Genomic DNA, 16,118 nt, shown 5'->3' on the forward strand with positions numbered 1-16,118 from the left:
TATGATGTCCAGTATCCACCAGCAAACCGTATGTGGGATTGGCAGCAAAATCCCAATTTTGTTCCCAAGCCTCACCACTTTGATGATTCTCAAAGTGGAATTCTACCTACTTGTCCCCTTGGAACCACGGCCAATGAACTGAATTCTTTGAATTATTCTTTGACCAGCCATTGATGGAAATTATTGTCAGGGAAAGTAATAAGTATTTTGAGTACACCATGGCAAATACGATCTTATCACCACAGTCAAGACTACACAGGTGGAAAGAGACGACTGTTGCAGAAATGTATTTGCTTTTTGCAACAATAATGCTTATGCCTCACGTCTATAAGCATAATATAAAAGCATACTGGTCCACAGATCGGCTAATTTCTACCCCGGTCTTCAGTGAAATCATACCAGTGAACAGGTTTATCTTACTCTTACGTATGTTGCACTTCTCTGACAAAACCAGGCCTGACAGAAGTGACAGGTTATACAAGATTAGAAATGTTTTCATGTATCTCAAACAAAAGTTCAGCATATACTTTTATCCATTCAAGAATCTTGTAATTGACGAGTCTTAGATTTTGTTCAAAGGTAGACTGTCATTCAAGCAGTATATACCGAGCAAGAGGAAACGCTTTGGTATAAAACTGTTTGTACTCTGTGATTGTGACAGTGGCCTGGTGTTGGATATTGTTGTATACACGGGTAGTAAAACATTGAAAGATACCAAGATGTTATTGGGTATCTCAGGTGACGTAGTGAGAAACATGATGGCACCTTATCTTGGTAAGGGGCATACATTATATACCGATAACTGGTACACAAGCCCATTACTCAGTGATTTCATGCGAGTGAACAAGACAGATGTGTGTGGCACAGTGCGTTCTAATCGTAAACATATGCCCAGGCTCAACGCAGGTGCTCGTGGTGATGACGTGCAGGTGTTTACTGCCAATGACATCATGGCATTACGGTGGCATGACAAACGAGATGTCACATTGTTGACAACCATTCACCGTAATGAAATGCAAGACAGTGGCAAAGTTGATCGAGTGACTAATGAACGTATTCGAAAACCAGTGACAGTGATTGATTATACACAAAACATGAGCTTGGTTGACAAATGTGACATGCAGATTGGTTTTGTTGACTGTGTTCGTAAGAGTTACAAGTGGTACATGAAACTTTTCTTCCATCTCATGGACATTTCAATGCTCAATGCATATAATATGTACCAAATAAGGACTGGCAACAGACCACCGTATGGTGAATTTTGTTTGTCTGTTGTCAGACAACTCATAATGAAGTACCAGGTAACAACACCTGCTATACAACATGGTCCTCGAATTCCTCAGGATATACTCAAGCGTTTGAGGAGGGAAGGTGATCATTTCATAATACAACTTCCTTCAACTCAGAAGAAATTTGCTCAGAAGAGATGCATCGTCTGTGCACAAACAAAAAGACGGCAACAAAGATGCAAAGACACTCGGTTTATGTGTGAGGAATGTAAGGTGCCTCTGTGTAAGGTGCCTCTGTGCATGGTGCCTTGTTTCAAGGAGTTCCACAAGCTCCAGCAGTTCTAAAACCATATCCAGTGATTGTAAATATGTAAATATATGATAGAACATTAGTATTATACAAGATTTGTGCATGTTTATTGTAATAAACAACAGTGGTAAACAATAATATGATAATAACTTTAGTGCGGTTATTGTGTTCAATACAGTGAGTTTATATATATACATTATATACAGTATTGGTCTCTCAGGCCCCAAATGTTAGTAGGAATAGAAAAAATTGGAAAAGAAAAGAAAAAACAACAAAAACCACAAAATAATGTAATGCGCGTATGTGGAATTCGTCGATGTTGCCGCCACCACATCATTTTCGACAAACTTCTTGGCACTGTATCTCGGTAAGTACTGATCAGAATTATTTTTTTTTTTTTTACTTATTACCTTCACAAAAATATGCTCTTTAATTCTGTAAGAAAAAATACTTTTAAAAAAAAAAAAATTTCTTGGACACTGGAGCACCACTTCAGATTTTGGCCTTGGACCCTGAAGGGGTTAAAAGTAAAAAATACATGAAAAGGTGTGATATAAGTAGTCTTACTCTTACACTTATTATATACATCTCAGTTAAAAAAAAAAATATTCTTACCTGAACTTGACAGGATTGGCAATTAACAACTTCTGCTGAAGACACGAGGTTGTCAAATACTACTGATGACTTCTTGCAGGAATCTAGGATGACAGAATTTACCTTTCCCTGTTGGGAACAATATAAAGAATTTATACTGAACATACAGAACCCATGCACTGACAGCAATTTCTAATACAAATTATGCCAAATTAATGAAAACTGTACAGGTTCTCTTCAGGGTTTAACAATGGAGAGTCCCCTCAGGGAAGGTGTCTTGATGCTGGTGAGGAGCTCTCCATCAAGGGAATAGTACTTATCACTAATAAAATAAATACAATGGAAAGTAGAAAAAATTATTTCAATATTCACCTATACAAGTGGGGCCCGCTTTACAGCATTTTGCTAATACAGACATTTCAAATTATACCCAAAAATTTGCTTATACGGCTCTTGATTATGTCTGGAAACTTTGCAATATTTCAAGCTTATGTGTACCTGTACCTAAATAAACTTACACACTGTGCTAGCATGCAGGTACATTAGAATCACTGGTGTTGAAGATACAATAAGAATACTACTAATAATAGCAGCTCTGGGGCCCTTTAAATATCGTGTATTACGTTATTATAGGCATTTTCATTAATCCATCTATAAATTTTTTCAAAATTATATAAGAAACATACATCATATCATTAACAAAATACATACATAGTATGTATGTACAAATTAACATAACTGAGAAGTGTGGTAGTCAGGCGGACTACCACACCATCCGACTTCCTATAATAAATACTACTCATCTCTCACCCTACATTAAGACTACAAATATTGTAAGTAATGAGTGTACTGTATGTACATTTTATTTTTTTTTTACTGTTTTTATGCCTAGTTCTATTGCTAATTTAGTATATAATATTGTAAATACAGTAGGGCCCCACTTTACGGCATTTCACCTTACAGCATTCTGCTAATACGGTGATTTCAAATTATGACCAAAACTCTCTATACAGCTTCCTATCTTTCTAATATGGCATGCACCACCCGATTTGTTTACATTCTCCGTGAGCACCGCGTCCCTCCATTATGTTTGGAAACTTTCCAAAATTTCAAGTGTTTTAAAGTTATTTCATATTTCATATCTTCTTCTTTCAACAAACCGGCCGTATCCCACTGATACATTTTTTTTTTTTTCAACAAGTTGGCCGTCTCCCACCGAGGCAGGGTGACCCAAAAAAGAAAGAAAATCCCCAAAAAGAAAATGCTTTCATCATCATTCAACACTTTCACCACACTCACACATAATCACTGTTTTTGCAGAGGGGCTCAGAATACAACAGTTTAGAAGCATATACGTATAAAGATACACAACATATCCCTCCAAACTGCCAATATCCCAAACCCCTCCTTTAAAGTGCAGGCATTGTACTTCCCATTTCCAGGACTCAAGTCCGACTATATGAAAATAACCGGTTTCCCTGAATCCCTTCACTAAATATTACCCTGCTCACACTCCAACAGATCATCAAGTCCCAAGTACCATTCGTCTCCATTCACTCCTATCTAACACGCTCACGCACGCTTGCTGGAAGTCCAAGCCCCTTGCCCACAAAACCTCCTTTACCCCCTCTCTCAACCCTTTCGAGGACGACCCCTACCTCGCCTTCCTTCCCCTATAGATTTATATGCTTTCCATGTCATTCTACTTTGATCCATTCTCTCTAAATGACCAAACCACCTCAACAACCCCTCTTCTGCCCTCTGACTAATACTTTTATTAACTCCACCTTTTCCTAATTTCCACACTCCGAATTTTCTGCATAATATTTACACCACACATTTCCCTTAGACAGGACATCTCCACTGCCTCCAACCGTCTCCTCGCTGCTGCATTTACCACCCAAGCTTCACACCCATATAAGAGTGTTGGTACTACTATACTTTCATACATTCCCTTCTTTGCCTCCATAGATAACGTTTTTTGACTCCACATATACCTCAATGAACCACTCGCCTTTTTTCCCTCATCAATTTTATGATTAACCTCATCCTTCATAAATCCATCCGCCGACACGTCAACTCCCAAGTATCTGAAAACATTTACTTCTTCCATACTCCTCCTCCCCAGTTTGATATCCAATTTTTCTTTATCTAAATCATTTGATACCCTCATCACCTTACTCTTTTCTATGTTCACTTTCAACTTTCTACCTTTACACACATTCCCAAACTCATCCACTAACCTTTGCAAATTTTCTTTAGAATCTCCCATAAGCACAGTATCATCAGCAAAAAGTAACTGTGTTAATTCCCATTTTGAATTTGATTCCCCATAATTTAATCCCACCCCTCTCCCGAACACCCTAGCATTTACTTCTTTTACAACCCCATCTATAAATATATTAAACAACCATGGTGACATTACACATCCCTGTCTAAGACCTACTTTTACCGGGAAGTAGTCTCCCTCTCTTCTACACACCCTAACCTGAGCCTCACTATCCTCATAAAAACTCTTTACAGCATTTAGTAACTTACCACCTATTCCATATACTTGCAACATCTGCCACATTGCTCCCCTATCCACTCTATCATATGCCTTTTCTAAATCCATAAATGCAATAAAAACTTCCCTACCTTTATCTAAATACTGTTCACATATATGCTTCAATGTAAACACTTGATCTACACATCCCCTACCCACTCTGAAACCTCCTTGCTCATCCGCAATCCTACTTTCTGTCTTACCTCTAATTCTTTCAATTATAACCCTACCGTACACTTTTCCTGGTATACTCAATAAACTTATTCCTCTATAATTTTTACAATCTCTTTTGTCCCCTTTCCCTTTATATAAAGGGACTATACATGCTCTCCGCCAATCCCTAGGTACCTTCCCCTCTTTCATACATTTATTAAACAAAAGTACCAACCACTCCAACACTATATCCTCCCCTGCTTTTAACATTTCTGTCATGATCCCATCAGTTCCAGCTGCTTTACCCCCTTTCATTCTACGTAATGCCTCACGTACCTCCCCCACACTTACATTCTGCTCTTCTTCACTCCTAAAAGATGGTATACCTCCCTGACCAGTGCATGAAATTACCACCTCCTTTTCTTCCTCAACATTTAAAAGTTCCTCAAAATATTCTCGCCATCTACCTAATACCTCCCTCTCCCCATCTACTAACTCCCCTACTCTATTTTTAACTGACAAATCCATACTTTCCCTAGGCTTTCTTAACTTGTTTAACTCACTCCAAATTTTTTTCTTATTTTCATTAAAATTTCTTGACAGTGCCTCTCCCACTCTATCATCTGCTCTCCTTTTGCACTCTCTCACCACTCTCTTCACCTTTCTTTTACTGTCCATATACTATGCTTTTCTTATAACACTTCTGCTTTGTAAAAACCTCTCATAAGCTAACTTTTTCTCTTTTATCACACCCTTTACTTCATCATTCCACCAATCGCTCCTCTTTCCACCTGCCCCCACCCTCCTATAACCACAATCTTCTGCCCCACATTCTAATACTGCATTTTTAAAACTATTCCAACCCTCTTCAACCCCCCCACTACTCATCTTTGCACTAGCCCACCTTTCTGCCAACAGTGGCTTATATCTCCCCCGAAACTTCCTCCTCCCTTAGTTTATACACTTTCACCTCCCTCTTACTTGTTGTTGCCACCTTCCTCTTTTCCCATCTACCTCTTACTCTGACTGTAGCTACAACTAAATAATGATCCGATATATCAGTTGCCCCTCTATAAACATGTACATCCTGGAGCCTACCCATCAACCTTTTATCCACCAATACATAATCTGATACATATACTCTGATAATTATACTTGTGTGTACCTGTACCTAAGTAAACTTACACACTGTGCTGGCATGCAGGTACACATTAAAATCAATAAGAATGTCTTATTAGTCTTGAAGATGCCATATTAATAATGATGATAACACAATAATAATCACTCTGAGGCACATTAAATGTCATATACAACATTACCATAGACATTTTGGTTAATCCATGATATTTTTTTCAAAATTATATAATACACATGCTACGTAACATATAAACATGATAAATATACCCACAGTAGAATAAATTAACATAAAATATGAGATTTTTTCCAGTTGGCTTGCGGGAGTGAACTAAAACCATACGTGTTTAGACGCTTTGTTTACAAAATTTGCGAACCTATTACTCTCTCATGTACTCATTCTCTCTCTCTCTCTCTTGTTTATTTGTTTAATCTCGTTTACTCACCTCTCACCCTACATTAAGACTACAAATAATTTAAGGTAAGTAATGAGTGTACTGTATATGCATTTTTATCACTCTAGGGTACTTTAAATACCTAATATATAATGTGTGGGTGGGTGGCCAGATGGACTACAATACCCACCACACTTTGATACCTACCTACCCTCCTATTCACCTTGCATCCTATATTAAGACTACAAATAAATTAAGTAATGAGTGTACATTAAATGCATTTTATTGCTCTAGGGCTCTTTAACCCTTAAACGGTCCAAACAGATCGACGTTCAAATTCGTAGTGCTACAACAGTAGATCTACTTTTTTTTTACATATTTTCAAATATAAAAAAAAATGTAGATAAAAGTTTTTTTTACACATTTTCAAATGTAAAACAAAAAAAGAAGATCTACATTTTTTTTACATACTTTCAGATGTTGAAAAAACGTATATATACGTTTGAACCATTTAAGGGTTAAATGTCAAAGTATATTACATGTGGGTGGGGTGGCCCGGCTGGCTGCCATGCCTACTACACCTAACTTCTTACAATAAACACTATTCACTTATCACCCTACATTAAGACTACAAATATATTGAGGTAAGTAATGAGTGTACTGTGTGTGTATTTTACTTTTTATTGTTTTTAATGCCTTGTTCTATTGCTAACTTAACCCTTAAATTGTCCAAACGTATATATACGTTTTTTCAACATCTGAAAGTATGTAAAAAAATGTAGATCTTCTTTTTTGTTTTACATTTGAAAACGTGTAAAAAAAATTTATCTACATTTTTTTTTTGTTACATTTGAAATGTTAAAAAAAAGTAGATCTACTTTTGTAGCACTACGAATTTGAACGTCGATTTGCTTGGACCGTTTAAGGGTTAATATATGTTAGTGTAAACTTATTATCTGACATTTATAAGTGGAAACAAATGTCGATGTTCGGTTTCCGGCAGTAGCCTGGAGCCTAACCTGCTGTACAAGCAGGGCCCTCCTGTACAGTAGTTACTTTATCAGAGGGATGAAAGGGGCTGAACCCATAGGCATCATATAGCACATGGAGAATGGGAGACATTAAGGTTTAATCTAAGAAGAGGATACATCCAGTTCCATGGAACAAGAGCTTTGCCAGCACCAAGGTAACTTTCCTTGAAATGATCGATACTGTAATTACCCTAAACTTTTGGTCGCATTCAGTAAATTAGCCCTGTTATACCTATTGTTAAACACTGCCATTTGTTAGCTCATTTCATTTCTTTATCACTCTTTAGGCTAAGAAATATTTCCCAATATCCCTGTAGCTCTGTCTTTGCAGAGGCACTCAGATACGACAGTTTAGAAGTCCCTCCAAACTGCCAATATCCCAAATCCCTCCTTTAAAGTGCAGGCATTTTACTTCCCATTTCCAGGACTCAAATCCAGCTAACCGGTTTTGACAGTGATTCACTACCTTTGATTCTGCATTCACTACACTCATACCATCCATATATCTGCATTATTATGGTGGGCCTGCTTTTTATCCAAAAAGTGCAACAGCTTAGCACAGGAAGCCAAGGGCTTGTCAGGTACCTCTAACCAAGAGTAAGGTGTCTACATGATTACCCAGCCTTAGCTTGACTGCAGACAAGAAGTATATATCATTTACAGTACCTTGCTGATTACATCACAATTAATGTGTGTACACTGTTCTCACTCTTAAAATAATGACCTACATAAAACCTTAATACAAACACTAAATGCATTCCTATAAAATATTGTAGAATATTAAGTTTTTGAACAACTAAGGCAATGATTTACCTTTACTTGGACTACAGTGTTCTGGCATCTAAATATGTATACAGATTGATCCATTCTGGCATCTTTGACAATGAGATCTGGTTTATCATTCTGATATTCAATAAACCACTTCTTGCCCTCTAGTGCAAATTTGGGACGACCAGTTGGGCCATCACGGGCTGGAGATGCACGATTTGGTGGACTTGACTGCTTTACAAATGGTTTTGGACCCTCACGAAGACTGGGATTCTTATGGGTCTTCATGTCATCTGTTACCTGGGAAAATGAATGAATGCTTAACACACCGATACAATTGCTAAATAAATAAATAAATTTTATCCAATTTTAGAAATGTGGTCTACAATCTTGCTTAGCCACTTTCAAAATAAAATTGTCACAAAAGCAAATATTACGAGACAACCTATGCTTTTCTTTAAGCAATAACTGCAACAAAATATATACCAATCCTTATTTGTGTTAATAAGAACTATACCACCATCACCGGTTCCACCCCCACAACCAACACCACCACCACAACCATCACTACAACCACCACTATCCCTGCTGCCACCACCACCACAACCATCACCACAGAAAATGATAGAGAAAAAATGACCTTTACATTGTAAGACTGAAGTAAAACCAATTCCAGGTGCTATATTATTTATTATTTCTATTCTCTGGTTAATGAATATAACACAGGATTTAAAATCCTCAAAATAAAAAATGAGGCAGTGAATATCTCCTCTTTAAGCTTTTACTGTAATGAATGCTTTTCATAGGCAACAGGATCATTAACATATTTTAAAGTTTCTCAAGAGGTAGCTTTTGTATACAATTTATTAGAGAAAAATAATGGATCTGATCAATACTGATAAAGAAGTTTCATTTTTTGTTTTTTTTTAGTCAGCTACCAAGGAAGGGCAACCCAAAAATAAGGAAATTTGTAAAAATAAAGGTGTCATAATTTAATTATAACTCTTCTCTAAATCTTTAATAAAATATCCCTTAAAGACTTTTTATGCTGGTGAAGGACTCTTGATCCAAGGAATTGCAGTTGCTCTTCCCTTCCTACTGGTTTACTCCTTCACCATGAAAATATCGATAACAATAAAAGAGCTCATGAGGTGTTATTTGGTAAAAAATGCATATATGCCAAAAAGTAAGAGAGAGAAATTAGAGAAAAGAGCGAAACTCGGGTAAATCAGAGATTGAGGAAAGCTGTGTATGTAGTTAAATAAACTGAAGAACTGAGGAAACAGATAGACGAGGTCAATGATAAACAATGTGGTCATTATTTTTAGAAAATGTATTGATAAGAGGAAGGACAACAAATCAGTGATATCAAAACAAGAGCTTAATTGATTTCAACAATGAAAACACATAGCAGAATACAGAATTGGAAAATAGAACTGAAAAGACATTAAAATTAAAACAAACAGATAAAGAATAAGGAAGAACTATTAATAAAATGAAGGATAAAGAGCCCAGAAGGGTACAATAACATATTAATTAGACCAGATCTGTCAAAGGAGGTAAGAATGTAATTATTTTTTTTTAACACACTGGCCGTCTCCAACCAAATATGCAGGCTCAGATGCCCCTACAAACTGCAAATATCCCCACCCCTCCTTCAGTGTGTAGACACTGTACTTTCTACCTCCAGGACTCAAGTTCAGCTAACCAGTTTCCTTGAATCTCTTCCTTCCACTCCAACAGCTCAACAAGTCCCAAAAACTATATGCCTCACTCCTATCTTAACATGCTCTCACGGGCCTGCTGGATGTAAAGCCCCTTGCACACAAAACATATGATTACATAAAACTTCCAAAAGGCTCAATGATGCAATAAGTGAGGGGAAAAAAGAGTACCTATCACTTCATCATATGGTCTCATAAGGACAATGAGCATAAGATCCCTAAAAATCAAACAACCCAACCATAAGGAAGAATCAGGAAATGGGAGAAAGCAACAATAGGCCATTTGAAAATATTTTCCATGAAAACACATTGAAATCATCATAGATATACATATCTAGATAACCTTATGTATAAAAGATTGTCACCAAAAAAATCATATATGAATAAGCTTCACTGGCTATGAAACTGCTCACATCTTATGCTAGATACACTAGAATATGAAGCAATGGTGTGCCATTCACACGTAAAAAAAAAGTACAGTAAGATTGAAAAAATTCAAAAACAAGTTATGAAATGTCTCCAAGAACTCAAAAGAATAAATTACAAAGAAAGATTGAAAATACTGAACCTTTTTTTTCTGATTAAGAGGGAAAAGAGAAAAAGAACCAATACAACATGGCCATATACTAAAGCGTACAGCCATAAAAGACTAGGAAAAATTCATATTTTTTGTAATCACCACCAGGGAGAGAGACCACAATAAACTCTAGAAAAATACAATGCAAAAATATTACAATTCTACTGTAGAAAAATGACATCTAAGAGGAAGTAGCAAGTACTACAACCACTGGAAATGTATAAAAAACATCTCTTTGCTCCTATAGCCCCTACCAGGCAATAACAAATAATTACACACAAAATAGAGGCATAAATCATTAAACAGGTTTTAGTAGCTGAGCACAAAGTAGCTGGATGATAAAACCAAGTAAAATCAAATTAAGAGATTTTTTAATCATATGAAAAATAGAAAATACTATAGATACAAAATATACCTTCAATATCAGCCTTATGAGGATTATATAATTTCCGTATCTTTTGTGAATGTGGTGAATATACACACACATTACAGGCACGGTATGTGATGTCTTTAGATAAGCAAAACAATCCTAGAAATTATATTTAAACATGAAACTCCATACCACTGAGAATTAAATATACACTAAAAATTAACATGTGGGTAGATAAATTGGGTCCTACTTGTAAATTCAGTACTTTCAATCACATTCTGTAATGATGTCCAAAAGATGCCCTTTCAGGTATTTTGTTTAAAGGAAGTGAATAAAGTATATTTCCAATGACATTAAACAAAGTTCAATTCCTGAGACAGAGTAGAAGAGTTCTTGAGACAGAAGAACAGTGCTTGCAATCTGAAGGATGGTAGGCATATCACACTTTGAATAGTTATATGTGAATTTTGATGTTCATGCATTTATGGAATGACAGCTAGAGAATGAGCGATGAAAAAAGTGTTATATTTATAGGTCACCCAACCTAGGTAGGAAATGCTGATGCTTTAATATCTTAATGTACAAAAAATTACCTAATTACAATCATAGTACTTGAAGATTATGAAAGTAATTTATGCACTATACCAGATTTTAGTCACTACATATGATTTACTTCAAAGATTAATTCTGACAAAAAACAATTACCATCGACATATATTGAACAAAACCAATAGTGATCAATTTTCGTATATATTAGTGAAGGAGCCTAAACCATGTATCTAACAAGAGTAAAGATATTAAAGAAACACATTAACACAGGTATCAGACCTGTTAATAAAACAATAACACTGTTGGTCCAATATACCATAAATGATATAGCACGTTTTAATATAAAGTTTCCAGCAGAAAAATAATGGAATCTTTAGCTTGTACTGTTCTGTAATAACTATAAACAGTTAAAAATAGGAGCATTTTTTATATGGTATGCAAGTGAATTGATTTTTTAAACAATGTATTTTTAAGAAGTTCTTGGAAACCATATTCATGTAACTAATTGCATTAGAGGCAAATTTCTAACCAACAACATGAACAGCCAAGGAATGATATGAATTAGACTACAAATGTAAAACTGTAAATTGATCTATATACTATACTTGATGCCTAAAATACTATATCAACTGAAAATTTTTCATAAAATCTGATGTGTAAATTGGGCTTTCTTATCCTCAGGGAGCATGAACAAGAACAGTTCCTTAAAAAAAAGTAAAGAAATCATGAGAAATATAGAATGGGAAAAAGTATTCAATGAAAGGGTAACATTTGTAGAGGCAGAGAAAATTGGAGAGCACCACTAAGTGCTGTTAAACTAAGTACTTTTGTCAAAGATACGTGGTAGATACCAACCAATCTCTAACTCAAGGAACACCTGCTATATTACCATGAGACTAGCATCACATTAACATTTACAACCTTCTTAGCTTTGGCATAGAAGAATACACACACACACACACACACACACACACACACACACACTGATTTCTTTCCTTATATTTTCTTTACTGTATTCCACTTCAGACTTTCATTAGATGAGAATGTCAATAATACCTTGGCAATCAAGGGTAAACAAATACATATTTACTAAACTACTTGTCGTTTTTTCAAAACATTAAAAATGGCTAATTGGAAATTCCACATGACAGGTTCAGTATATACAAAGATAAGTTAGTATGAAGTAACAATTAAGCTTAATATTACTGTTAGATAGAAGTATGGAAAAAGTACACCAAAGATAAAGTTCACATTCCTCACCAAAACTACGGGTACCACTTATTCCCAAACCAAAGTTAAAGCACAAAAAGTACAGTATTGTTTTTAAAATGTTCACCAGAATACAGCACAGGGAATATCATGACAAATATTTATAAAATTTCAACATCCAACTGTATAAATTTTCACGGATATCTATAATTACCAAGCAACAAGACATAACACTTGATAGCCCAAAGTCAATAGACAGTAGTTAATAAGAAATATTTTAAAAAGGAAACAAATAAAAATCTCTGGACTAAATCCAAAATTCGGCAACAAACTCTTGAACCTCACAATTACTGCACACAATGCATGTAGTGAAAAGCTGGCCATTTTTCTACTAAATTGGTAAAAAATCTAACATTACTTTAATCAGTCAATGGATGAACAGTCTCGGTAAAATTTATAATTCATTTAATTTCAATGAAAAAATACTAGTATAAATTAGAAAAAAGTGTAATGTAATGACAAAATTTTATGTAAAATATAGTTTTCAGAAATGCCCATATGCACTTAAAACATTACAGTGAACATGATGGCTTTACAAAAGTCTCAAACTACATGTATAATGGAACAGAAGAAACAGAAAAAGTTAGAGAACAAGGGTATTTTCCTAAAGCAGTAAGGCAGATGATACCCATATTAACTAGTATACTTGAGCACCCAAAACATATGTATTCAAATTACTGTTTGTGATGTCCGCGCCCCTTTACTTAGGGGATGAGGGCGAGGTGCGTTGCGGTCCACCTAAGTAAGAATGAAACTTAGGATAATGGCTGCTTCTACAGACAATAATATTAAAAACCTTAAATAGAATTTAAATAATAAAATATGTATATATGCATTTATCTCAACCTATTTCCTCCTCATATAAATGGAGAGAATTAAAAAAAAAAAAAAAAACTCACTTTCAAACACAGAAAAGTCATCCTCTCTTACTCATCTATATTAGTGATTTATCAAATGCCACCTAGCATATTAAGCCTCTTTGCTGATGACAAAACCAACAGTTTATGCTCTACCCCCCTAAATTTAAACACTAGTTAAGGAGGAACTTAAAAAAAAAAGTGAAACTGGATAACACTTGAATTCTCCCATAATAAAGAAAAAGCATTCAATACAACACTTTCATAATCTCTGTCTTCAATAACACGCTATTTAAATTGTGTAAAATCTTATAAGTTGCAAGAAAAAAAAATGTTTTAGTTCACAGTGGGAGGCTTAGCTTCCTCTATATCCAAAACATCTATAAAAGACCTGTAGCTGTAGTATGGCCTTCAACTAGCAGTATAAGCTCCAGCCATCCCCTCCCCTGCCACTAACCTGCCATGCACTTCTGGCCATAATGCAAGATGTTTTACTAAATGAATATGTCCAGAGTAAAACCCCATGTTGTGAGCACAAAAAGGAAATTATGAAAAAAAAATTATCAAAATATCAGATGTTTTATCACTGCATTATGCTATTTTTGGGTTGAAGGACTATGATGGCTCCTGGGTCAGTTAGCTCAGAGGTCAATAATCACATGAGAGTTAGTTACACTCAGTCATGCAGGTGGGAAGTACAGTGCCTGCATTAACCCTTAAACTGTCCAAACGTAGATCTACGTTTTTTCAACATTTGAAAGTATGTAAAAAAAGTAGATCTCTTTCTTTTTCTACATTTGAAAACGTAAAAAAACTTGATCTACTTTTTTTTTTGTTATACTACAGTGGACCCTCGACTAACGCTATTAATCCGTTCCTGAGAGCTCATCGTTAGTCAGAATAATCGTTAGTCAAGTTAATTTTCCCCATGAGAAATAATGGAAATCAAATTAATCCGTGCAAGACACCCAAAAGTATTGAAAAAAAAAAATTTTAACACATGAAATATTAATTTTAATACACACAAACTGAAGAAGACATGCACAGTTACATGACGCTTACCTTTATTGAAGATCTGGTGATGATTGATGGGATGGGAAGAGGGGAGTGTGTTGATGGTCTTAGTGTTTAGAAGGGGAATCTCCTTCCATTAGGACCTGAGGTGGCAAGTCCTTTTTAGGGGTTACTTCCCTTCTTCTTTTAATGCCACTAGGACCAGCTTGAGAGTCACTGGACCTCTGTCGCACAACATATCTGCCCATAGAGGCCTGTACCTCCCGTTCCTTTATGACATTCCTAAAGTGTTTCACAACATTATCAGTGTCACCATTAAACACTTGTTCAGGTTTCAGTCCTTCACTGTCTATGTACTCCTTGAATTCCTGCACATATTTTTCAGCTGCTTTTTGGTCAAAACTGGCAGCCTCACCATGCCTTATCACACTATGTATGCCATTACGATTCTTAAATCTCTCAAACCATCCTTTGCTGGCCTTAAATTCACTCACATCACCACTAGTTGCTGGCATTTTTCTAATTAAATCGTCATGCAACTTCCTAGCCTTTTCACATATGATCGCTTGAGAGATGCTATCTCCTGCTATCTGTTTTTCGTTTATCCACACCAATAACAGTCTCTCAACATCTTCTATCACTTGCGATCTCAGTTTCGAAAACATAGTTGCACCTCTGGCAAGAACAGCTTCCTTGATTGCCGTTTTCTTGGCCACAATAGTAGCGATGGTTGATTGGGGTTTTATGTACAGCCTGGCCAGCTCGGAGACATGCACTCCACTTTCATACTTAGCAATGATCTCTTTCTTCATATCCATAGTAATTCTCACCCTTTTTGCTGTAGGGTTGGCACTAGAAGCTTTCTTGGGGCCCATGGTGACTTACTTTGCAGGTGCAATCACTAAAAAGGCTGTGATAATATGAAATGTTCTGATTGTATGCTTGGAAGTGACCGCGGTGGCTGGCTGGCTTGTAAACACTGGCCAGAAGTGGACGCGTCTCAGATGGAACGAATAGTGTTGGTCGAGTTTTTTAGCGCTAATCGAGGCAAAATTTTTGCGATAAAATATATCGCTAGTCAGATTTATCGTTAATCGATGCCATCGCTGGTCGAGGGTCCACTGTATTTGAAAATATGTAAAAAAGCCGTAGATCTACTTTTGGAGCACTACGCATGTGAACGTAAATCTGTTTGGACAGTTTAAGGGTTAAAGACAGCTATTGAATAAGAATATAAGAAAGAAGGAACACTGCAACAGGCCTACTGACCCATGCGGAGCAGGTCCATGCAGAGCAGGTCAATGCCCCCCCCCCCAGATTAGACCAATGACCCATCCCCCCCTGGATTAGCCCAATGACCCACCCAGTCTGATCATCTCCACTCAAGGATGGAGCATTGCACCAGACCCAGCAGCACAAGCTAGTCAGGTCCAACTCACACCCACTCATGTATTTATCTAACCTATTTTTAAAACTACACAACGTTTTAGCCTGAATAGTGAATGTTTCCTTTTTCCTGTCAATCTACATAGGTGGACGACAGCCAGCATGTTAAACATTAATTTACCAGTAACATAATATGACATCCCCAGTGGTGGT

General features: G+C 36.1%; 1 protein-coding gene across 9 annotated transcripts in view; it reads right to left on the reverse strand.

Annotated features, from left to right (window-relative positions):
- The window catches only part of capt (adenylyl cyclase-associated protein 1), a 236,670-nt gene that overhangs the window by 6,901 nt on the left and 213,651 nt on the right, over positions 1 to 16,118 (reverse strand). For 7 of the 9 annotated variants that reach the window (XM_070091785.1, XM_070091787.1, XM_070091786.1 and 4 more), the window contains 3 exons: positions 13,327 to 13,386; positions 8,205 to 8,459; positions 2,155 to 2,262 (listed from right to left, as the gene is read on the reverse strand). In XM_070091785.1, coding sequence (XP_069947886.1) covers positions 2,155 to 2,262; positions 8,205 to 8,459; positions 13,327 to 13,386 — 423 coding nt within the window. The remainder of the gene's footprint in view (positions 1 to 2,154; positions 2,263 to 8,204; positions 8,460 to 13,326; positions 13,387 to 16,118) is intronic. The other 2 variants (XM_070091783.1, XM_070091782.1) reach the window with 1 other exon arrangement.

Source organism: Cherax quadricarinatus, chromosome 37 (assembly GCF_038502225.1).
Source record: "Cherax quadricarinatus isolate ZL_2023a chromosome 37, ASM3850222v1, whole genome shotgun sequence".
In the NCBI taxonomy this organism is placed as follows: domain Eukaryota; kingdom Metazoa; phylum Arthropoda; class Malacostraca; order Decapoda; family Parastacidae; genus Cherax; species Cherax quadricarinatus.